This window comes from Oreochromis aureus, linkage group 8 (assembly GCF_013358895.1).
Source record: "Oreochromis aureus strain Israel breed Guangdong linkage group 8, ZZ_aureus, whole genome shotgun sequence".
NCBI lineage: Eukaryota > Metazoa > Chordata > Actinopteri > Cichliformes > Cichlidae > Oreochromis > Oreochromis aureus.
This window is the reverse complement of record NC_052949.1, coordinates 4,336,973-4,362,289: the sequence shown is the minus strand read 5'-3', so window position 1 is coordinate 4,362,289 and position 25,317 is coordinate 4,336,973. Positions and strand designations below refer to the sequence as shown.

The 25,317-nt window shown below is 44.6% G+C and overlaps 1 protein-coding gene and 1 long non-coding RNA gene across 2 annotated transcripts in view; both read left to right on the top strand.

Annotated features, from left to right (window-relative positions):
• LOC116328597 (SRC kinase signaling inhibitor 1-like) overlaps nt 1–11,674 on the top strand; it is a 153,992-nt gene extending 142,318 nt beyond the window's left edge. The window contains exon 20 of the mRNA XM_039616720.1: nt 8,354–11,674. Within this exon, the coding sequence (XP_039472654.1) occupies nt 8,354–8,359 (6 nt within the window). The 3' untranslated portion in view covers nt 8,360–11,674. The remainder of the gene's footprint in view (nt 1–8,353) is intronic.
• A 2,767-nt stretch (nt 11,675–14,441) lies between these two features.
• Nucleotides 14,442–17,914, top strand: LOC120441486. Its single transcript, XR_005614139.1, has 3 exons — nt 14,442–14,552; nt 15,797–15,862; nt 16,108–17,914. It is a non-coding gene; the product is annotated as an uncharacterized LOC120441486 (long non-coding RNA).
• Nucleotides 17,915–25,317: the final 7,403 nt, after the last annotated feature.

The window sequence follows — 25,317 nt, the reverse complement described above, 5'->3', positions numbered from 1 at the left end:
TAGCTTTATTATGATAGATCTATTCCGATACATCCTCTGCCTCCGTTGTGTGAAATAAGCTTCAGTAATGCCACGGAAAGACTTCATATCTCAGAGTCACAGAGATGATATTTCACCCTGATCCAGCCATGTTTCTCTCACTGAATCCTCCTCATCTCTCAGTCTGTTCATCCAGTAATTACCACATGCTGCTCTTTTTCTATTACCCATCATTAGACCTCAAGGTCAACAGGCAGGGGTGCAGCAGGCGCTGAAAAACCTGAAGGGTTCACATTCCAGCCCCTAGGCCAGTCCATAAAGCTAGCTTACTTGCCTTTTTAAAGCCAGGATGCTATGATTATTTTGCAAGACACCAAGCACTAACCACAAGGTGCAAGGTCAGCTGAAGATGGTGTGCAGGTTTCAATTTAATATCTGCAGTGAGCAGAGTTATAGTAGCACCAGTAGCAGCGATGTAAAAACAAAGATGAATAGATGGAAAGAATGGAAGCAAGGACCACAACCCCAACAGATAATGAAGATGAGCTGAACGAGAAGCAGCGAGCCAACAGGCTGCAACTGGGGAAGACCTTACTGAGGATCACGGGCAACAGATCCCCAAAGAAAGCCACCTTCCCCTGGAAGCAGTGATTGAGCGTTTTGCACATTTTGAAAACTGTAGCAGTTGTAAAACTGGTAGAAGCGACCGTGACTTTGAATAGGTGGTGTGGGAATCTTTTGCCCAAGGCAGATGTGGTTGTTCTACTGCTGAAGGAGGGGCCAGGTCAGAAACCAAACCTCAGCAAATTCAAGACAGTGTGGGGACTTGACTTTACAGAGGGAAAGGAACCAGAATTGGATGGCAGGGCTGTGATGGAGGGGTGTGCGGTGTCCTGCTAGTGAACTTCAGATAAATTATTTCCAATCATTGATCTGAATATAAAACGGGGTACAAGGACAGTTTCAAGAAAAACTTTTGAACTAATGTCAAGTTCTCTAAAAGTTATTTTCATTTCAACGTCTAAAAATTCAACTTAAAATTCGGACTTTCCCGTTAGCTTCTATCTATAGACGGTATATAAAAGATGGACACGCATCAGTTAGAAGTCCTGTTTTGAAGCCTCGAGGTTAACTTTTCACCGCTGTCAATCTTGGCATTTTAAAACCAGATGTGACAACTCGGTAGCCAATCAACACCCTCTATATAATCCTGCTTTCTGACTCTAAGAATGACCATAATTTACAAAATTATTTACAAAACAGCCTTCATCTTTATTTAACTAAACCTGAAATGATGATTTAATGATCTCAAAGTGTTTACCGAGATCAAAAGGCTGATGTCCCATAGTCTCCTGTCAAAGATGAGTCTCCCCCTGCTGGCCGTTAAAAGAATGCAGGTCTTTCATGTTGGCTTCACTTATCAGACCTGAGCGTTGGTCCATCTTTTATACTGCCTGTGGTTCTATTGGTCATGTGACCCAGTAACCATCTGTCATTTTAATTACCACTGACACTAAAGGAAGTGGGGTGGAATATCAGCCACTTTTATCAATGTCCGGCGCGAGGCGTGGTCGTATAACGAGTTAAACTTTTCTTAACTTTGAAGCGAGCGACAGAGGCGAACACTAACTGGAGATGAACTAGATATACAGAAGCAACCAACTGTCAGCTGTAAAACTGAGAGCAGGAGTTGTCATTTTCAGTTCATTAAGCTGCAGATTGTTTTCCCAGTTGATAATTTGGTTGAACCTTTTTGTTTGCTGTTGCTTTGACCTTGATAAACAGGTGAATTATTCTGTTTTACCTCCAGTTGTGCTTGAATTACAAAACCAGGCATTTAGTTGCTTTAAAAAACTCTCTAACACTTCTTTCTTACCACAAACATAACCATGACCTTCCTGTCCGCAAGACAAACTTAAAACCTGTCTTGGTTCCCTCAAATATCCTTAACAAGCAACTTGACTAAGAAAAGGAGGCATGAAAAGCCAATATTCAAGATGGGGAAAACTTGGAGTATGTAGAAATGGCAGAACTGGGACAATTTACAGCTCACACATTCAGGAGTTATCTGTAGAAAATGCAGATAAAGTAGATTTTTTGTGAGTTCCTGGTTGCAGAAAGACTAAAAAGTAAACCTTACAAATTTTTTTATGGACTTCTGCAGTGTTTCATTATTAAAGTGCTGTGATGGCCTTGTACAATTCCATACTACTTAAGCACGATGTTTGTTGGCAAATTAAACCTCCAGTTTAATCACTCTTACACAGAAAGATGCTTCTAAGCTAATCCAGGCATCTTGAATAAATAAAAATGCCGCGTACGCTAGCACGCCTTTCACAGCTGATTTTGAATCTGCCACAAATTCCCATCCGCTATGTCGCCGTGCACCAGCACAGTACAAAGAGAGAAATCGGTGAGTAAATCAGCAGCTCGGTGTAAAACACGTTGCCTCCTCCTGAGCGTGTCTGTGCAAACGGGAGGTTAAAGTTGGCCGATGAACCCTGAAGCACGGCCCTTTCGCCGCGGAGCTCCACTCGCTCTTATCTGCTCCTGCAGGCGCTCCGGGCTGCCCCTGACCTGCTGAGCGTAACAGCCTTGACCCATCCTTGGCTACGATCCTCTTTGAGTAAATACTGACAAAGAAAATAAAAACGCATCCAGCTGGTGTCTCTCAGTCAGGCAGGCAGCGGGTCACTGTCAATCATCCTCTCATGTGTCAGCGCTGCGTTTTGATTAATGATTAATGATTTTTCCATGAGACAGCCGTCATTAACTCAAAGCAGCTCCTCCACATGAGCCCAGATGTCTTTAGAGACTTTGCTTTCATGTATGTGAGCAGGCCAGTGTCTTTAACAATGCCTCATTATTAGCAGTAACAGCCGTTCACATGCGGCCAACATGGCTGACCTCCAGTTGACATGCGATGCCATCTGGGCGCTCGTCCACAAAGAGGCCGTGAGGATTAGTATTCAGCTCCGGTGCCATCTTGTACCGGTCTGAATATTAACTCCCTTTTTTTTTGCACCTCATTTCCCTTATTGCTTTTTAAAAATTCATGATTTTATAACCACACAGCCTGAAAGCAAATGGTCAAATAATGTACTGTAATTTTTCTATTACGCAGGCCGGAGCGAACGCACGGCTGAGATAATGTCATCGAACGTGCTGTTAATATTATGCACAAACATGTTCTCTTATCGCATCGGCTAAATTAACTTAGAGCCTCACTTGTAATGGAAATGCTAGGATAACAGCGTGGCTCATCCGTGTCAGGAGATGTAAAAAAGCATATAAATGTCAGCCTGTACTGTACATACAATCATGAGGCCAAATGAAGCCTCGTGTAAACGAGTTAATGTAAAGAGAAGGGAGGCAGTGAAGAGCAAAGAATACACAATTGGGGGAGGCAGCAGCGAGTTTACTCACTGGAGCTAGGAGCTGGAATTTAAAACCACCTCACAGGAATGTTAATGTTTTACCTTCTTCCTGTTGAGGGACAAAGATGCTGTTCCAAACTCAGTGGCTGCCTCGCTCCTTTTGGCTTCTGCTCTACTTTAAATTAAATGAAAATGGGTCAAAATAGTGTTTCAAATCTGCAGAAATCTACAAAAAAGGCAGTGAAAGCCAGAACGTAGGAGCTAAATTTGAACTTTGTTGTCTGTGGACTTTAGTCGCCATCGCTCTTTCTGCCACCACTCGACAAACGCTTCTTTTCCTTCAGGATCAGTGACCTGGAGCAAAGTCTGCCTTATGACAAATGAACAAAACCAGAGGTTCAGCTCTGCTTCTTACCAAAAAATCTCTCACTGCTGCTGCTTTCACTCATTCTTTAGGTAAATGGCAGGGAACTCCTGCAGTAGCAGCTCCATACCTGCTGACATCAGTGGTTCCAGCTTTCCGGTGTTTTTCTTTTTTTGCTGCAGCCAGGTATTTAGCAGCAGCAGCAGCAGCAGCAGCAGCACGAGTCTTTTATTGGTGGACGTGCATGATACTATATTTGGTATCAAGATGAAAAAGGGCTAACCTCAGCAGGGCCTCGGCCCAGCAGGGCCTCGGCCAAAGTGTGGCCAGCCGTTTATCCCCCCTACACGCAGCCGATGATGATGCCCGTTAGGGAGCCGTTCACAAGCTCATAAAGCTGACTTTACATCCTGTTACTGCTTCCCCAGCAGAAGTGATTATGTACAGATATGATTCAGTAACAGTAACAAAGAAGAACTGAAGCATGTAACTGTGGTTTATTTCAAGCTTATACATCACCGGTCCAAAAAAAGGTCACACACTGATATTTCATTGGCCACCGTTAGCTCTGGCACACATTCACTGTGGCATCGTTGCAGTAAGCTTATGCAATGTCACATTTATTTCTGGGCTGCTGTCTTTTTTTGTTACTGATGGGAGAGTCAGACCGCTGTGTAAAGCCTTCTCCAGCACATCCCAAAGATTCTCAGTGGGGTTCAGGTTTGGACTCTGTGGTGTCCGATCCATGTGTGGAAATGATGTCTCATTTTCCCTGAACCACTCTTTTTACAATCTGAGGCTGAGGAATCATCTTGGATAAACCCATGCCATCAGGGAAGACAAACCTGGTCATTCAGGGCAGGATACCTCACACATTACTGAGTCAGACCCCTAATCCAATGGTGGGCTCCCACCCACAATGCCCTGCAACCAAGTAGTGATTTTTTTTTTTTTTGGCCAGACACTGTGCAATTTACATGATTTCAAAGCCACATTATAAGTTAGAGAGTATTTGGCAAATATGGAATTTTTTGCACATTAAAGAAAATAAAACAGCAAAATGAAGACATCGAGATGAATCAAACTGTAGCCGACCTAACTAGCTTAGCAGCTCTCTGTAGCTGTGATCATGTCTTTTGAAAAGTGAGCCGATGCTTAAATCACATAGTTCAATCTATTAAAGTCTATATTTTATTATATTGGCTTACATGTTAATGTGATGAGTGTTAATAGTATTCAGACAGATGGAACCAATTCCCCATAAGCTGCAGTTGTAAAATAAGGCTTATTCTTTTGAAAATTAAAAAGAACAAGACAGTTGAAAGAGCAGTTTGAAGATGAAGTGTCCATTTCTGCAGTTTTAGGTAGTCTGAAGGATCTGCTGTTTGGAGGTAAAGTTATGAAGGTGAAAGGGAGTAAAGTTAAAGCACTGTATCCGTTTTCCTCCCCACGCTGCTTCTGTTTTTGCTGCACTGCCGCTTTAGGTGGGTAAACTTCACAAGATGCCTGCGTCTCCATCAGCTGAACTGGGGTGATGTTGCTCCGGGCAGACGAATGCTTTTAGATTCAGAGTGTCAGGCATCGGGATCTGCCAAAATAATGTGAAGCGATGCAACATATTTGATCTCTTCATGACTGGATTTACTCTTTTGCTTCACTGTTTTGGTTTTCTTGTGGTAACGGCTGCTGTTTAGCATTCCTCAGTTTGACGGAGAAGCTGCTGTGCTGCGTGGAGGAGGCGGTACGCTTTTAAAAATCCCCTCCGGAGCCTGGGCGGTGCGTCTGTCTCTGCTCGTCCTTTTGTTCCCGAGAGCGCCTCAGATGTACCTGTGTCCCCCCCGGGGCTCCAGGCAGCACCTTGTCACCACAAACAGTTTTCTTTTATTGCTGAACTTAAGCTGTTGTCGAGTTGGATCCTTCCCCCTTTGTACACCCTGTTCCAACAAGGTTACAGACAATACCAGCACTCACACACTTTATCCAACCAGCCTTTTATTGGCCTAAACTGATTTTTCTTTGATCTGTTCTTTCAAAGAGGAATTACTGCCCACCCAATTCAGGGCCTTAAAGGATTATTGTGGTTTATCACAACTTAGCTCTTATTTTTGGTGTGTATAACTGTGTTATACCAATCAACGCAAACCCAGTTTCAAGGAGGAGAAGGGGGGGTTTACAGGTTTGTGTAGTGGAGCACAGTGTATTCATTCAAAAATTCGTTCGAAATTCCAGAAACTCTTTAGGAAAGTACGGTGGCTCTGAGAGGTCAAATGCAGTGCAGCCTAAGAAAATACCAGCAAATACAAATACGCTGTAAAAGCACAGAAAACACAGGCTAAGGGCAAACACGTATCTACGGTATTATATGAGTCGTACAATTAAAACACGTTGCTTCACTTTTTCATACAGCAAAACGAGCAATCCTTCGGTCGTTTTGCTGTATGTTACTCCTGTTCCAGCACGTTATTTACATTTTGTGAGCTTTTGTGGCGTTTTTCTATTTGCTGATGTTTTCTTCAGTTGCACTGCATTTGACCTCCCAGGGCCACCGTAGTTAGGTGTTTAAAGAAGTCATAAATTAACCGAGAAAGCAGATTTATCTCAAGCTTCTTCTTGCTGCCAGGTTACGCACCCCCTGGTGGCCATTTGAAAGAATGCAGATTTGACGTACTTTTGAATAGCCTTGACTTTTCAGATCTGGTGGGTCGTCATCTTTTAGATACAGTCTGTGGCCACACATTGAGATAATTCTAGAAAACACCAGAAGTCCTTTAAGTTTGCTGCTCCTCAAGTACGCACCGAGTACCCATCCATCAGGTAAACAGGAGTCGGGACGACGTTCTTGGCACATGCATCAAATCTCTCTTTACACACCCAGTGCGGTAAACCATCTCCATCGTTAATCTTCCTGAACGTAACTTGTTTGTCTTTCGGCCGGCCGAACATTTGGATGGACAGACCGTTTCGGGCCGTGTGCGGCTCATGGAGGTGTAATGGGAGGGAAAATCTGTAGCCCACTCATGTGCAGAGCTGTTCATTAGCAGTGGCAGCAGAGGGGGCCGGGGGACGGCCAGCCGCTGGTTGTTTTTCCACTTGGTTTATTTATTTGGCACACAGAGGAGCTGCAGAGGCTGCTGCTGAAGGCGAGGTGTTTAAAGTGAGAGCAGGTCAGAAACATAAATGTTTTCTCAGGAACACCCCAGAGCCCCGGCTAATACAGAGCTGCGGTCAGAGGAAAACTCGCTTCTCCTACACCTTATCTTTCCTCCTACATCACGCTCCTTTCCTCATCTACTTCTCCTCATCTCCTCTGCTTGTCTCCTTTTCTTTTTCCACTGTTCGCTTCCTCATGGTTTTGTTTTTCTACTCTCTTCATTACGTTTCCTTTCATCCCTTTTTTCTTCTTCCAGTAGTTCCTATCCTTATCCATCCCTTCCTTATCTCCTACCATTTCTTCTCCTCTTTCCTTATCTCCCCTTCGTATCTTCTTCATTTTTCATTTCCTCATTTCTCTCATTTCTTCCTCTGCTTCCTCCTTCCATCCCCATTCCCATTTTTCTCTCTGCTTTCCTTTTCCTCCATCGTTTCTCCTTCTATTTCAACCTGTTATTCCATCGGCCTCATTCCCATCTTTCCTTATCCTTTCCTTCCTTTCCCTTCTTGTCCTTGATCTCCCTCATGCCTTTCTCCCTTATCACTTCTTTTTGTTTCCTTCCTTATTGCCTTTCTATCCTTTTCCTTTAGATTTCTCTCCCTCTTTCCTCATTTGATCTTGCCCTTCTTTTTGTTTCCTCTCCTTTGTACTACTCATCTTTCCTTTTTTGTGTTCCCTCTTCCTCTTTCCTTGCCTTTTGCGTCTCTTTCTTCCTCTTCTCTTTCCTCATCCCTGGTTACCTCTCCTTTTCTCCTCTCAATGTTTCCTACCCTTGCAGTTTATTCTCCTCTCCTTTTTTAGCTTCTTTTCCTGTTTCCTCTGCTCATCCTGTCTTCTTCCTCCCCGTCCTTCTTGTCTGATGCATTTGTTTCCTTGTGTCATAATCTCACTCCTCCTTTCCCTGTCACCCCTCATCATTTGTTGTCTTCTTGTTTTCTCTCCTCGTCTCCTTTTCATCCTCCTTCCACTCCCGTTTCCTCGCTGCCTGTCCCTCTTGTCTCATGTCCTTGTCCTCTTTCCTCTCCTCCTCCTCTTCCTCCTGTCACTGCGTCACACACAGAAGAGGAAGAAGAGCTGAATAAGGGCAGATTTTCTGTCCCTCGTCTCTGACAGCAGCAGCTCTGTGATCATTTCTGCCCGTCTGCAGCTCAGCGACAGCTTCGCACTCTTCTCTCTCGTCTACCCACAAGCACGAGGGCTGTCACGCCGATGCACCAAAAACCTGACGTCCCCGGCGGCCAATCACATCGAAGCGGAAAGTAGTGGTAGCGCAGGAGGGGGACAGGGAGGGGGAAGGGGCGGGGGAGGAGATCATAAATCATGGATGATTTAACAGAAACTTGAAATACATTTGTCTGTTTGTAAAATTTGATTTTTGTCTTTTTTTCTTTTTCCCTTCCCTTTCACCGCTTCTCGTTTCCATTCTAATTTTTTCTTCCTTTGCTCCCGAATCTTCCCTCTCTGCTTGCTTTTTTGGGGCAGTGCTGAGCTTTTGTCACCGCTACAGCAGAAACGCCGCTCATTGATCTGGGCGATCATCATCACCATCACCACATCACCATCAGTTTCGCTGACGTTTTCCCCTCGCTGCTTTTTCGCACATCATTTTGGTCCGTGAGCCAGTCTCCTTTCTTCCTCCTCTCTCTCCTTGCTTTGCCTTTTTTCATTCTCTGTCTGCTTCTCAGGTCTCTCAGGCCTCAGCTGGACTAATAACGTGAGGAGTGAGTACTCGGATCGTTCTGGTTTTGGACTCCTAAATCCTAGCTCAGACCTTGAAGGTGTGACATTTTGTCATTAGCGTAATTTGTCTGACTCTCTCGGCTGCCGTAGAGGTCGTTTTCACATTAAGGAGCCAAATTAAAAGGGTAAAAATTTATTCTGCACATTTGGAGGTTTTTCCATTGGCTCCAGACCTGCGTCGTGAAGCAGTGTGAGGATTTCACCTCTAACATGTATGTCGCAAATCCATCTTTCACCATAACTAACAGCTAAACACAATAGCTGTGTCCCAGCTTTGCACCGGCTCAGTTACCTTAAAAAATAACTTTTATGCTCATTAAAAAAATGCTGCTTTGGGGGATTTTTGAACAAAAATATACAAACAAATCTTAAAAAGAGAAAAAAGTCATTCCACTGTTTGCTAATCAACATCTTTGGCTCAAACTGCCTGAATAACATATTTTCATATCTGAATACATCTTGAGAAGATCCCTTTTAAAACCATTATTTTTGTTGTGGGGTTACCAAATTGCCTATTATTTAACTGTATATAATGAATTTACTAGGAAGGGAACTGGGGACTAATTTATGAGATGTTTAAACACAAGGAAAAAAAAGTTCAGCCTAAAAGTAAAAAAAACAGTGAAAAGCTCAGTCTAAATGCTGGAGTTAAACTCTATATAAATAAAATAAATCTCGGTCTTCACTAATTTAACAGTATTTTGAATGTGTGTCTCTTTTGCTCACTGCTTATTATCATTACTTAGCTGACTTTGGCTATGGCTAGCAGCAACAGCTTTAGTTTCTGTGCGCTAGCAGCCATTCGCCTGTGCAGAGTGTAGCCAGCTTTTTTATATCACAATACTGTAGAGCCGCAAAGGTCAGCATGGCTGCCATTTGTCTTCCTTTCCACTTTGTTGCCGTCTGCTCTATGGCTCTGGTTGGTCATCGAAGGCTCAACAGGTAACAGTAAAATGTGAATAATAATGATAATTGTAATGGGCAGCACAGCAACGCGGTGGTTAGCGCTGTTAGCTTACAACAACAAGGTCCTGGGGTCAAATCGATCATCTAGACAGGGCAAAAAAAAAGACAATTAAAACCTAAAATTTGTGACTATGCCGAAATTTATATGATGAGCAGTAACGCAGCAACGGAACCATAAAAATGTCAGAGCTTTAAGTAAGGGAGCGATAGATTTGGTTGCCTAGCTGGGGCTTGTAATGTCCACGATGTGACCAACAGTTAGCTACAAAATGATGCACAACATACAAACTTTTGCTACATTTTTTAACTTTTACTAGTTAGCTAGTCATGCACACTGTGAGTTTTATCCTCTCTAACCACGCCCCTTTTCTAAGCCACACCCGCAGTGACTTTAGCCACTCCCACTCATTCACTCCCATTTGTAAAATAAACAATGCAAAATATTTGCAAATCCAATCAAAAAATCCTCCCACTGTGATGAAAGCATGTCAACATACAGCATTTATTGTCTGTAAATTGAAAGAATTACATAAAAATGAAGCTCAATAACAGCAAAAGAGAATAAAACGATGAAAATGATGATCATTACTAAAATAAACTATCTCCTCTTCGCAGGTGTGTGAAAGTGTGAAACTGGGACACAGCAAATCGTGTTACCTTTACCTTTTGTCTGCAACACGTATGTTGTCAGAGTTTAACCCGTTCCCAAATCAGTGTGTTATAAAAGTTTTAATGAATGTGACAAGCTGAGTTTGGATTAAAGTGCAGAAATGCAGCGAGCTGAGACGAAAGGTTTCATGTAAACCGAATCTAAAGTGACAAGATAAATAATCCTGCACGCACCCGGTGCTCAACGCGGTGTGTGACATCTTGCTGGAGGGAAATCTGACACTGAGTGTGTATTTATACCACCGGCACACAGTAAATTACAAGCAGACGTTTTAGTATATAGTTAATACATTTATGGAATGTATTAGTAGTGTCAGAAATAGCATTAAAAGCTAGCACGCAGTTAAAGTATAACCTAAACCACTTCAGATATATTGTATGTATATTAACAATCATTTAGTTTAAGTTTGGGAGAGAACATGTAAAAAAGAAAAAAAGTGTCATCTATGTTTTATATAATCAAGCTTTTTTTTGTATTTTTATACTTGAAAAAGAGGATTCATATGCACGTTTAACACATTTATCTGTAAATTTTTATTTTTCTGCGTTAAAGATTTCTTTATTTTTTCTGCTAACCATGAAACAAATCATTAACACATTTTATCGTAGAGACCAGGAGGGGCTCCAGATGCTCGCGGCGGGCAAGAACATGTATAGAAAGCACATGAAACAATCACCTCTCTGATAGGATGCCCTCATTTTGTAGCTGTTTTCCTCTATTATAACCAATAGCGTACACTACACAGAGTATACAATTCAAACTGTTTATCGATGGTTTCTTGATGAATGTGTGATTGTTCAAACCATTTGTGGGTGTTCAAATCATGTATATAAACCCAGATAATATATAACAAAATGGATTTTATGTGAAATTTTTATAGAAGGAATTCAAAAAAAAGAAAAAACTCTCCAAAATGGCATGCATACTGTATACATTCCTGGAAATCTGCACGCTGGGTCAACAGAGGTCTCATTTTCTTGTCAGAAATTCTGTGTATACTTGTGAGTGTATGATAGAGTAAAACAAAAATTGTACAGTTACATAGATTTTTGTATTATGTTCGAAATGGCAAAGCCCCCAGAGAAAAAAAAAGAAAACAAAAACCGCGACTATTATACCTTCAGAGAAATGAACGATATTGTATATCAACTAAATGATGAGTGGTGCTTGCTGTGTGGGGTAAGTGTTGTTTGTGAATCGTGAAGAAGAATGATAAACTACTACAAAGTCAGTATAACTAAAGACCAACTAAACAGTGCAAAAACACCGCGCAACTTTGTGTATGGAAGCTAAAAGTTGCTGCTTCGTGTGAGAAAAACCAACCGAATGAAAAAGGTTGCTGCTTTTGTACATTCCTGTTGTGTTTTTGTGACAATAAAGGTGACCCTCTTATACACGACGAGCGTCGGCGCCTCATTTATTTGACTCGGGCAGCTCATCCTTAATGAATGATAAATGTATTACCGTGTAACGATGAGAGGAACCGCTTTAATCTTGTTGATTCTGGAGCCTTCCCTCTGGACAAATAAAGGTCTCAGATTAGTTTAAACACTAACCAAATATGCGCTCGGTTAAACCTGAGCTGCGGTGCGATGAGGTCGGGGCAACTTTCATTTAGATTAGATGAAAGTTTAATGAATTCTGAAGGGAAGCCGAGCATAAGGAAGAAGATTAACAAAGAGAAGGTGTAAGCCTGTGAACATGCTGGCATTTATGTAGCTAGAGTCATCTGAAGGTGCTTTACTAGTATGTCTCAAAAGAATTAGAAAAACCATGAAAAGCTTATTTATTTCACAATTTAATTAAAAAGGCAAACTTTCACATTTACTCATGTATTGTGAAAAGCCCCTTTTTTGCTTTAATTTGAATGATTATGGTTTATAGACCAGAAAAATCTGAAATCCAGGTATCAAGTTATTAGAATCAATCAAATGGATATATAATATAGAAATGTCCAACTTATGAAGAGCATGTCTGTATTTTGGGGTTGGCTGTTTCTAATCTTCCTCCTGATAATATCCCACAGATGAGGTCCAGCCTGACAACATGGTCAGCAAACCATTTGTTACTAGTTCAACAATGTAGGGAAGTACTAAGTCCTGCCAGACAAGTTATCAGCAAAAACAAAAAGTGCTCTAAAATATCTTCCTAGGCACAGTGTTGACTTTGGACTTGATAAAACACAGTGGACACACCCACACCAGCAGATGACAGATGGTCCCAAAACCTCACAGATTGTGGAACATTTGCACTGGACTTCAAGCACCTTGGATTCAGTCTGGCTCCACTCTTCCTCCAGACTTCAGAACTAAATAAAATGAAAAATTTACCTTCATCTGAAGAGGACTGTTTTCCTCACTTATGCTCTTATTCAGAGGTGGTTTGATATCAGTTAATGGGACATTGTGGTGGCTCCTGATGCTCTAACATAAGAGATCTTGACTCAACTTTTCCTTAGAGTCCTTCCACTTTTCCCTTTGGTAATCCCCAACTTTCTATTAATAAGCTTCAGTACTGTCTTAAAGCACTGTGTGGCAGACAAGATATGGACTTAAAATGCACGACTCAGGAGACAGAATGTGAAAAAAGGCAGCTTTAATGCTGAAGACTTTCCAAAATACAAAAATAGGGCAGGGCTGGAGCCAGGAATATAAAACTAAGAGTCTAGGGAAAACGACAGAACAAAGGAGCACACAGCATTGAGGGAGGATGTGACAAAGGACAAGAGATTCGGAGAATAAATGCACACCAGGTAAAGAGGGGAGCGGAAACAGCAGGCAGCACAGCTGGAACAAATCAGAGATAACAAGACGGGGAAGTCAAACTAGACAGAAATCACAAGGGACCATCAAAATAAAACTGGAAATAACCAAGACACAGACTCAAACATCTGAGACTGACAGAGACGTAACACAGAGACGGAGACAAGACTAGACGAACAGAACAGGATCACAAAAGGGAACTACCTAACCATGTTTAGCTTAGAGCAAACAAGGCACTACAGACACAGAACCCAACACGAACATAACTTAAGTAGGACTACAAGACAAAATACAGAGACCCCTGGAAGATATAATAAATCAAGGGAAACAGAAACATTAACACTAATGTAACAAAACGAGAGACACAAACCGAAAGAAGACACAAAAGGTCTTCAAAACAAAAGGCATCACAAATCCACAGAGAAATTCAAGACCCAGCGGCCAAGACAAATACAGCAAGCCTTTTCAGCAGTGACCTTCTGTGGCTTATTCACGTCATCTGGACAACTGTCAAGTCTGCAGACTTCCCCATGATGAAAAAAGTTCTTTTTTTGTACTTTATCTATAATCAACGTTGCCTCTGCCCTACCAGTTAAAAAGACTCAAACTACAGTCACACCTACTCTGGTAAGAAACTCAACTGAAAGTAAACAAACATTCAAAATGAAACAGAAAAAAAATCTAATCAAAAATGCAAAACCTGTCAACAATTTGCACAATCACAGTGCTGTCCAGCTCCTTTTTGCTGCCAGAACAGCTCAGACCTGTCGAGTCAAGGACTCCATCAGACCCCTGAAGGTGTGCTGTGGTATCTGCACCAACATGTTAGCAACAGATCCCGTAAGTTGAAAGGTGGGGCCTCCATGTTGGACTTGTTTATCTAGTCTGTCGCTACCTCACTTGTGGACTTTACTGATCCCCCCTTTCGAACTTGGTAGTTTTCTGACCTGAATTTGAAAGGCCACGTTTCATATCGTTTATACATCAAGACCCTTTCATATGCATTCATTTGTTCAGGCTTTCACTGTGAAGTTTCAGCTAGAGAAGAAAAAACTGAAAAAAATGGCCAAAGATCAGAAATAACAAGATGAATTTATATGCAAATTATACAAAGGTTTTTTTCTCCAGAGGCCAAACTGAACTTTCACACCTTGCATCGATGACACAGTCATATATAAATATATAATTATATTTTCACATTTTTAGTTTTAGTTTTTTGCATGCTGTGACTTAGAGTCAGCCTTTGTTTTAACTTTGGCACTGTTTCCTTCAGCATACCAAACAGGCTACATTTCAAAGTCAAGCACTTGTCAGACGTTCCCTATCATTTGCAATTAATTCATATAAAACAGGCACATAGTTTCATACCAGCAGCCCTTCCCTCTTACGCCGATCCTTGACTTCCTGATTCCTGCTCTGAACTAACCCCAGCCTCAGATTCTCTTTTACCCACTTCTGTGAAAGTGCTGTCTGTTTCGAGAAGAAAGAACCAAAAGCATCGCTGAGGCATCGAAAGACAGACGACGGAGACAGACCACTAACAGTGAGTATGGATGAGCCTCGAAATGAATGAATATGTCTTTTTGTTTTAAATGGTTCTCCTAAGGCTGGGTAACGACACGGGGGTCAGGGTTTGGGTTAGAGGTCAGGGATTTTTGTTTTTGTCATTGTTATTATTATGCATAATGAATTTATATCATGTACAAATGTTTACTACGTACAATACAATACACTTGAAGACATGCATATGCACAGAAAGTGCTGTGGGAATGTATTGTTATGTGCAGTGTTATGGTTACCACATGAATTTAATGTCAACTTAAAAGGTTGTCACGCATTTGGGGAAAACAGAAGATGCAAAGATAACTGATTTGAAATGTGACAAGGCTGAAGGACCTGTTTTTTTCGGGAAGGTTGTGTTTTTTTTGTTCTCTCACTCTTTATCTTACTGATTAAATTTATGTGGTTGAATGAAATCTAGTCACTTCAGAATGTATTCAAATCTTCCCCCTTTTTTTGCACTTAATTTATTATACTGTAGATTTATAAAACTATGAACGAGATTGTTTGAGACAATCGTGTCTTCCTAAGTTAGGGCTTAGTCATCCAAACTGAGACCCCTGATGAGTGCCCCTTTTCCACTAGCACCTATTTGGCTCGACCAAACCCTAATAGGTTTTTAGAGTTTTCCATTAGGTTGTAGTACCTGGTACCAGGTATTTCTTTAGTACCTACCTACTTTCCCAGGGTTCCAAGTGAGCTGAGTTGGGTCGAAAATGTGATGTCAGCAGACAGAAAGTCGCCAATTGGCCTGGGAGAGATGTCACTGGCCGAGTCATGAGAGAAACCTGTTCACGTGAATCAAACCCTAACCCATTTTTTAAACGAGAGCAATGGGTACGCACAAACCAACACCGTGGTCCGACGCTGAGCAGCAGGTATACCATCACAAAAAGGATATTTTTGTGTTGTGTTTGTGCGGCAGGCAAATGATATCACAGCTCTTTCAGGCTGCCTCGCTATGACAACCCCACCCAGACTGAGGTGTGACTCGGTTGTATTGGAAAACAACCAAAACCAAGCATAGTAAAGTCGAGCTGAACAGGTGCCAGTGGAAAACAGGCACGACATGATCATTTACTCATTATGACAACCAGAAAACGTTTTTATTTTTTAATAAATGCCAGTAGAAAAAATGTTTTCCAATATTGCTATCTGTTTTACTGTTAACATATATGACAGCCTTACCCTTCCTATCAATTAACAATCTTTTCACCATGCTGTCAGGCATTCACACATTGTAGAGGGTGACTTCATACATAGTCTTGCCATTTCCTGGTGTAGGCCAATCAGGTGAGTGCATGTATTTGAATTTGAAACTTGTCATTTATTAACTCTGGGTAGAGTTGGGTCGTCCCCAGCTAACAGGTGGGCCATGGCTAACTTTTACAATTTTGTAAGTGTTTACACAGCACAAAATACTGGATTTTAAGGCAGTGCAAATTTTAAAAAAAGTTGTTTGGATTTCAATAAAAATGGAGTTTAAAAAGACGTGAATCATCTGGACAGGTTTCACATCCTGTTATTTTTCTTTGCAGGGAGAAAAATACTAACATCGGCCACTTCAAGGACAAGAACTTGATTTATTTATCTTCTTCTACACAACAGTTGACTTTTTTTTAGCTTAAGGTGGATTTTTGTGCAGCGCAAACATAAAAATGGAAATGTTTTGGGCCACATTCGGATTCACAGCTTCAACTGACCTGGATGAAAATGCCAAAGCACGTTTGGAGACATTTAGGAGGCTTTACGACCAACGTGAAGATGGCCTTGGGCGAGATTCTAAGTGCTTTGTACAGGCAGCTGCTGGAGATGATGCAAATCTGGAGGGTTCTCGGAACGAGATGGTCAATGCTCCGTTTGTTTGGTTGGGAGGCACTTTTAGTGGAACTTTTGGAGGCATTATTGGTGCAACATGTGCCACTTTTGGAGCGGTTTGTGCAATGAGTTACTCCAGACTTTGTGGAGATGTTGATACAGCTAGTGCAACTGTTGGCTTTGTGAGCAGCATATTTGGGGGAGTAGTGGGAGGAGCATTTGCCGGTGCAGCTGGTGGGTCGGTGAATGTGGCAGCTTTAGTAAAAGGTAGAGAAGATTATGGCTTTTTTGGCGAAGTGTTATGTTTCACTGTTGGCTGGGCAATCGGTCACGGAATCGGCCGCTGTTTTGGTCAGCAAGTAGGTGCAGCAGGTGGTGCTATAGGTGGAGGATTTGGGGCTTTGTATGCAACAAGAGCCACAGTTCGTTTAAGTAGAAGTTTAATCAAATATAATTATAAGAAAAATGCAAAAGCAGAAACGATGAGGAACACTAGGGGAGATTTAGACAAAAGCTTCCAACCGCTGGTAAAAGAGTTGAAAACAATCGAAAAGACTTGGAACAACATGTTCTCCAGCGATGCTGTGAAAGACGTCGCTGATTAAAGTGCAAAGATTCTGAGTGCTGTGACAGGGATGGAGAAGTGTGTGACGAACAGTGGGCGGCAAACGGGTCAGAGTTCCTCTCCTGTATTAATGAAGCACCAATCCCAGAAGAGCTGCAGAGGATGAGCGAGGAAGAGGAGAAACTCTGTGGCTGTCGGTGAAACAGCAGCTCTGAACATTTATTGTTTATAATTAGCTGATCGTTGGTTTTTTTGAGTTCCTAAATTCTCTTTTCGATTCATTAATTTTCTCCAAAATGCTACAATATCAAAACTCAACCCTTTTCTTGTTAAACATGTCAGTGGGATTTTGGGATGCTTTAACAACTGCTGTCAGATTTTTGTGTAATGTTGTTTAACTGCTGTTGTTCTTTCTACTTTGTGCTCTTTATGATGCTTTTTACCCCCACAGAGACGGGATATCCCTGCCCTCTCACATACTGTTCAAAGATGAAGCTATAAATTAAATCTATAATGATATTTTTACACTTTTCTGGTTAACTTTTGCTCATTATGCCGTTGCTTCTTTTTACTCTGGTGTTCAGAGGCTTGTCTGATGTCTCCTTATTTGCCTTGTTGTGACCATGTGGAAGTGACACAGTTTCACAGCAACAGGCCCGCCCTCCTACTGCACCTCGACTTCCTGATTCCTCCTCTGAACACTCCCCAACTTCAAACGTTGCTTTCACTATTTCTGTGCAAGTGCAGTCCATTTTGTGAAGAAAGCACCAAATGTAATGGAAATTCTTCTCTGTCAAGCTGACCTTACTTAATGAAAGGCTACACATTTTGTTAATAGGCCTCCAAAGATATACCACATGTTGATGTACAGCAGATTTCACACACTGCTCTGAATTTGTTTGGTTAACATATCAGATAAGTAACTCGTCTCTGTTGTTTTAATAGTTTGTAAAGGGATAAAATAAAACTAATAAAGAATACCTGGTGGTGTGCACCTCAAGTTGTTAAAGATCTCAACAGCAAGCTTGGTGTCATCAGTGGGATCGACTGGCTGATTGCATATAGGGGGTGTGGTGAGCAGCGACTGATCATCCTAGAAAAATCCATCTCCTCTACTTCACATAGCTGAGAGACAAACAGGGCTAATGTTTTGGTGCCCAGACTCATGTTGAGTCTTTAATCAATCCTTAATCAACTAGATTATGTCATTTTTTGTTATTTTATGTTGTACAGGGTACAGATGTACAGGTTGGGGTCTTCATCGATGATGACTTGCCCCTCGTAATTACTTTTCTTTAAAATGAAAAATTGAATGTTTGTGCTTTTTCTCACTATTACTTGTAATTTAAAAAGACAGATTTTAGTTTTTTTATTGAAGTGTCTTTTTAAGTGAAATCGAAAACAGAACAAGAGATGTGCAAACACAGAAAGGATATGAACACTTTCTGTTTTCTTTCTTTATTCAAATAAATTCTATCTGTAAGATGTTGGGCAGGAAGTGAAAAACCATAAACAAAAGACATAATGGTTTCGTTTCCAGGCAGAAATTTTTTAACCTCGGTTTCTGCGAGGATAAGTATTTGATTTACTGATATTAAATTAGATTTGAACTCTCAACTCTGATCAAGATGACAAACTTGACAAAAGAATCCAGTTTAAGTTGGATTTTTGTGACACAGAAACAACAAAATGCAACGCGATGGAACCGTTCTCATGTTTGGTGCAGCTCTGTGACCAACATAAAGATCACTTTCAGCCTGCAGCTGCTCAAAAATGATGTATGTGGGAGAACATGGTGCAGTTTTGGGGTTATTACTGGTGGAGTATGGGCTGCTTTGGGAGCAGTTAGTTGGGAAACTTACGCCAGATTTTGTGGTGACATTAATGCAGTTGGTGCAGCTGCCGGTTTTGTGGGCAGCATGTTTGGGGGAGTAATTGGAGAAACCTTACTTGGGACTTATTGGTAGTTCAGTTAGAGTGCAAAGATTCTGGCTGCTGTGACCGAGATGGAGAAGAGTGTGAGCGACGTTCAGACAGAGGCAGGTAGGTCAGAGTTCCTCACCTGTATTAAAGAAGCATCGAACAAGTGCTGCAGAGGATGAGACAGGAAGTGGGGAAACTTCTGTTCTCACTGTGTAAACACAGATGCTGTCGGTGAAACTGGAGAGCTGAAGTCTTTCAGCTTCAGCATCATCAGTGTATCTACCTGTTTATTTCATATTTGCTTTTTTAATTATTATTATGAATCACTTTTTATTTGTAGTCTTTTAATTTCCTTCATCCAAATCTGTAGGTGTTACTGTGCTACCATAGCTGAGCTTAACATACTCTGAGGTTATTCGTTTTCATTTGAAAAAATGTTACTAGGATTTTAGCTGATGTTGTATTTCAATGTAAATTTTGTACAGGGGCAGCTCATAGATGTTTGGCTCCTGTTACATAAGGAGCCAAGATTTAGAAAAGTTTTGTCTGGTTTATGTTTGTTAAAGAGGAAAGATGCTTTATTTTTAAGGTTTTTTTCTGGAAATCACAAATTCCCTTCATAAATATGTCACAGCTGCTGTGGCAGACGTATGGAGTGAAGAGAGATAGGACCCAATGCATCTGCATTTTATTGAGGCAGCACAAAGCCACAAACAAAAACGCAGAAACACAACAACTAAACTAACAAATGCTAAATAGGGAGGGAACTAGAAACAAGTATAAAGAAACTAAACTTGACACAACTAAATGGGAAATCAGACAAGGACAGGACAAGTCCGACACCAAGACACGACTGGGAAAACAGAAAGTGATAACAAAACATAACTAAATATTAGCAAAAACCAAGCAGAGGTACTTTGTTACTGTACTTAAGTAGAATTTTCAGGTATCGATACTTGAGTTGTTTTTTTCTGACAGGTTTTCCTTTACTCCCTAGATTTTAAACCAAATATCTTTCTACTCTTTACATTTTCAGGACAGGCTTGTTACTTTGTGTTTAACGTATTTGAGGCTATTATTTCAAGTCACTGCGAGCCTTCAAACATCAAATTGATTTGTGCCTAAACAGTAACACATGAAAGGGAATACTGTTTGTGTATTAATCACCAGGTAAAAAGAGATAAAAGAGGCAAAAGTTTTAACGCGGTTCACCTTTCGCAGCCTCGCTGTTTTGCTGTTTTTTTTTTTTGGTGCAGTTTTGCATGCTTTTTGTTTTTACAGCGCATTGTGTTCTGCGTCGTCACTGGCTGTAGACCATTGTCAATCAATCTCGTGCCGTGTCTCCTGTACAGTATAGAATGCGTTCATCTTGTCAAATTTACATAAATCTTAAATCGCTCACAGTGTGACTCTGAAGTGCTGTACTGTGTTTGTAAGTTTCCTCCCCAACAAACACAACAATGTCAAAGAAACATTTTGCACCGTCAAAGGCACCTGCGGTAGCACCCAAAAGGCAGAGGACGATGCTAATCATCGTCCTCTGCCTTTAGCATGTCCTTTAGCATGTCCAGAAGTCCTGGACATGCTAAAGGAAGGTAGAAGTTGCCGTATTTTTCGGATTATAAGGCGCATTAAGCGAAACAAAACAGTCAGATAAGTCAAACTTTCCTCAACTCAGTCTTCTTGCTTCCTCCACTTGCGTACCATTGATTCATTAATGTTGAATTCTCTCGCAGCTGCTCTATTCCCATGTTCTGGACCTGAAAACAGGGTTTGATCTTTGGTTTCATTCTATAATACTGGAGTTATTTTTCTACGAAGGTTTGAACTTTGAGAGTGTTTAAACAAGAGAGAAAAGTGTGAAAATGTTCGTGCCTGTCTGAGAAAAGTGTATAAAGTGTGCAGTGACGGGTTTTACAGCCTTAAAACATCTATAATAATTGTAAAAAATAATTGGCTACTCGGCGGATTTCACGTATCGCAGGTTATTTTACAAACGTAAATAACCTGCGATAAACAAAGTACCACTGTATCACAGTCAGGGGTTAAAGTGGGCCGAGAGATTTATTTATCAATATTTAAGGACTGCAGGTGTCCATAAGTTGCGGTACTTTGGCATAAAGGGAGTGATATTTTTTAAATGTCAGGTTATTTGAAATGCAACTTTTTTTTATCAGCTTAACAAACATCAGCAAACACACAACCTGTTTGTGTGCAGTCTGTCACACAGTGTGTTGTTAGCTGAAGGTCCAGCTGCTGTATTTCACAGGAAGAGAAAAGAAACAGTGAACTTCACTCAGAGATGGAGAAAGATAAGAAAGGCATGACAGAACAGGAAGACGAGAGCTTAGATTTAAAGATAGGGATGTCAGGATCTGTGTTGTGGATGAGGGAAGGAGGACCCAAATGCTGGACTCACAGGTAGGTAGGTGAAGGTTGGTATTTATTGCCGATGGAGTGAACAAACAGAACAGAGGTAGGAAACGGCTGGCTGGCTGGCTGGCTGGACGACTGACTGAATGACTGAAGGGCTGACTGAAAGGCTGAATGGCTGGCTGAAAGGCTGAATGGCTGGCTGACTGAACGCAGGCGTAAACAACAACATAACATCACAGGAACATCAATGACACGACACTGGACTGGTTGAACTGAGGAACATAAATACACAGGCTGAATGATGAGTGATTAGAAACCGGTGAGTACACAGCTGAACATAATCTGGCTAATGACACGAGACGAGCTGACACAGGAAAAGCAGGAAGTGAGAACATGGAAGTGGCAAAATAAACTGAACATGAACAAAACTGAAAGCACTGGGTCAACGACCCAGGAACCCTGACAGTACCCCCCCCTTCAAAGGCCGGCACCCGACGGCCAAAAGAAAGAAAAACCAGAACAGGGCGGGCGGAGGGGGCCCAGGACGGAGGGACGGAGTCCACAACAAAAACAGGTCAGGTGGGCGGCCACGCGGCCAGTGGCTGAGCCCGGACAGTTCAGGTGGGCGCCACGCGCCAGTGGCTGAGCCCGGACAGTTCAGGTGGGCGGCCGCGAGGAAGGCGGCGACGCTGAAGTCGGTCCGGCGGGCGGCCGCGAGGAAGGCGGCGACGCTGAAGTCGGTCCGGCGGGCGGCCGCGAGGAAGGCGGCGACGGCCACTGAGAAGGTGATCCGGTGGGCGGCCGCGAGGAAGGCGGCGACGGCCACTGAGGAGGTGATCCGGTGGGCGGCCGCGAGGAAGGCGGCGACGGCCACTGAGGAGGTGATCCGGTGGGCGGCCGCGAGGAAGGCGGCGGTGGCCACTGAGGAGGTCCGGTGGTCGACCACGCTGGCGATGACGTCCAGCTGTTGGCCTGGAAAGTGGCCAGTGATTCCGAGGTGCAGGCTCGGGCGGCGGCGTGGCAGCCGCAGGACCAGGCGAAGCTGAGTCTGGACCAGGCGGAGCGGAAGCCGAGGCCAAGGCTGTGCCAGGCGACTGCATGGGAGCCGGCAGTGATGGAGCAGATGAAGCTGAGGCCGAGGCCGGGCCAGGCGAGGGTGAAGCTGAGGCCGAGGCCGGGCCAGGCGAGGGTGAAGCTGAGGCCGAGGCCGGGCCAGGCGAGGGTGAAGCTGAGGCCGAGGCCGGGCCAGGCGAGGGTGAAGCTGAGGCCGAGGCCGGGCCAGGCGAGGGTGAAGCTGAGGCCGAGGCCGGGCCAGGCGAGGGTGAAGCTGAGGCCGAGGCCGGGCCAGGCGAGGGTGAAGCTGAGGCCGAGGCCGGGCCAGGCGAGGGTGAAGCTGAGGCCGAGGCCGGGCCAGGCGAGGGTGAAGCTGAGGCCGAGGCCGGGCCAGGCGGCGCGGAAGCCTCTGGCTGGAGACAGGCAGGGCCAGGAGGCGCGGAAGCCTCTGGCTGGAGACAGGCAGGGCCAGGAGGCGCGGAAGCCTCTGGCTGGAGACAGGCAGGGCCAGGAGGCGCGGAAGCCTCTGGCTGGAGACAGGCAGGGCCAGGAGGTGCGGAAGCCCTGGCTGAGACAGGCAGGGCCAGCGGGTGCGGAAACCCCTGGCTGAGGTGCGGCCGGGCCAGCGGGTGCGGAAACCCCTGGCTGAGGTGCGGCCGGGCCAGCGGGTGCGGAAACCCCTGGCTGAGGTGCGGGCCAGCGAGGAAACCCTGGCTGAGGTGCGGCCGGGCCAGCGGGTGCGGAAACCCCTGGCTGAGGTGCGGCCGGGCCAGCGGGTGCGGAAACCCCTGGCTGAGGTGCGGCCGGGCCAGCGGGTGCGGAAACCCCTGGCTGAGGTGCGGCCGGGCCAGCGGGTGCGGAAACCCCTGGCTGAGGTGCGGCCGGGCCAGCGGGTGCGGAAACCCCTGGCTGAGGTGCGGGAGAGCTCACAGCTGGCTCTGGATGCTGTGGCTGCTGGTCTGGGGACTGAACAGGAGAGTGGACTACAGACGGTGAGAGAACGGATGACTGAATAACAGGATGCTGGACGACAGACTGAACTGACTGGACAGGCTGGAGGACAGGTGACTGGGTGACAGCAGGCAACCGGGGAGCAGGGCACTGAGCTACTGGGGGGCGACTGGACTGACTGGACAGGAGGCGACTGGAGAACGGGGACTGGAGGACAGGAGGAGACTGAACTACAGGAGAGGACTGGAGGACAGAAGGAGACTGGACTAGGAGAGAGGACTGGAGGACAGAAGGAGACTGAACTACAGGAGAGGACTGGAGGACAGAAGGAGACTGAACTACAGGAGAGGACTGGAGGACAGGAGAGGACTGGACTACAGACTGGGCTGGAGAGGACTGGACTACAGACTGGGCTGGAGAGGACTGGACTACAGACTGGGCTGGAGAGGACTGGACTACAGACTGGGCTGGAGAGGACTGGACTACAGAGACACAGACTGGGCTGAGAGGACTGGGACCTGACTGAGCTACAGGGGGGCTGACTGGACAGGCTGGCTGACAGGGGCTGACTGGACAGGGGCTGACTGGGCTGACTGGACAGGGGCTGACTGGACAGGGGCTGACTGGACAGGGGCTGACTGGACAGGGGCTGACTGGGTGGAGCAGGCTGTACTACTGACTGGAGTGGAGCAGGCGACTGAGCTACAGGTGACTGGACGAGAGCAGGTGACTGAGCTACAGGAGACTGGACGAGAGCAGGTGACTGAGCTACAGGAGACTGGACGAGAGCAGGTGACTGAACTACAGGGGAGTGAACTGGCTGGACCGGGAGATGAACAGCAGGTGAGTGGACTGACTGGGCTAGAAGCTGAACAGCAGGTGAGTGGACTGACTGGGCTAGAAGCTGAACAGCAGGTGAGTGGACTGACTGGGCTGGAAGCTGAACAGCCGGTGAGTGAACTGACTGGAGTGGGGATGCTAAGGGATGAATAGAGGTGGGTGAGGCTGACGACGGAGCTGTGGTTGGTGTGGCTGGTGGCTGAGCTATAGACTGTGCTAGTGAGGGAGATAAAGCTATAGCCTGGGCTAGTAACGCTGGTGCCTGAGCAGGAGAAACCTCAGCTAGCTTAACCAGTGATAATGCGAGGGCGTGAAAGGCTGGATCAGGAGGTGGATGAAGAGGTGAAGTAGTAGATGGAGAGGCTAGCTCTTCCGAGACTCTAGGGAGGTCAGGCTGGGTTCTAGCTGCCTTCAGCCTAGGCGCTGGGACAGGCACGGGAGGTGGCTGGACACCAGTCACCCCCACCCGAGAACCAGGAGCGGGTGTGGAGGTAGGCTGGGTCGCAGCTGCCCTCCTCCTGGGTGCTGGCACAGGTGTGGGTGTAGGCTGGCTGATAGGAGTGGAAATAACAACAGGGTGAGTGATATTGACATGTCTATCGGGATTAAGTCTGGTCCTTCTGCCACCACTATTTACAGTCTTTAACTGAGCTGTCTTTGGGGAAGCAGAGCAGAAAAAGTCTTCCCAGTCCACGTCATCGTCTAAAAGGGAAGTTCCCCATGGATCGGAGATGAGTCTATTATTTACTTTATGTGACGGATCAAATGAGGAAAGTGGCAAACAGTCACTGGGACTCACCGCCGGGAGTTGCTGGGAATAGTCCGTTTTATGACGGCGTGAACGCCGCTTTCTCTGGGAAGAGGAAGCGGGCGGGTAAACAGATGAGCCTCTGGCGCGGTAGCCTCCGTTGAGCCGAGGTGGGAGGCGTAGCCGCTGTGCCGTGGCGAAGTGGAAGAGCCGGTGAGTGAGGCAGATGGCGTGTGAGCGAGGAGCGGACCCGCGAGAGGGAACGGCCGCAGCGCGGCGTGAAACGTCCACTCTCCGCGGCGAGTGCTCCGGTGCAGGTGAGGCAGCAGGTGGGGAACGCGGCGTCTCCGAGGCCCGCCCAGAGCCAGGCGAGTACCCTCGAAGATGTGCTCTTGCTCCGCGAAGAGCCGCTGTTTCCCTTGAGCTTCTCCGTCCAAATGGAGAGCGCTGCCTCCTGCCGCTCGAAAAGGTCCG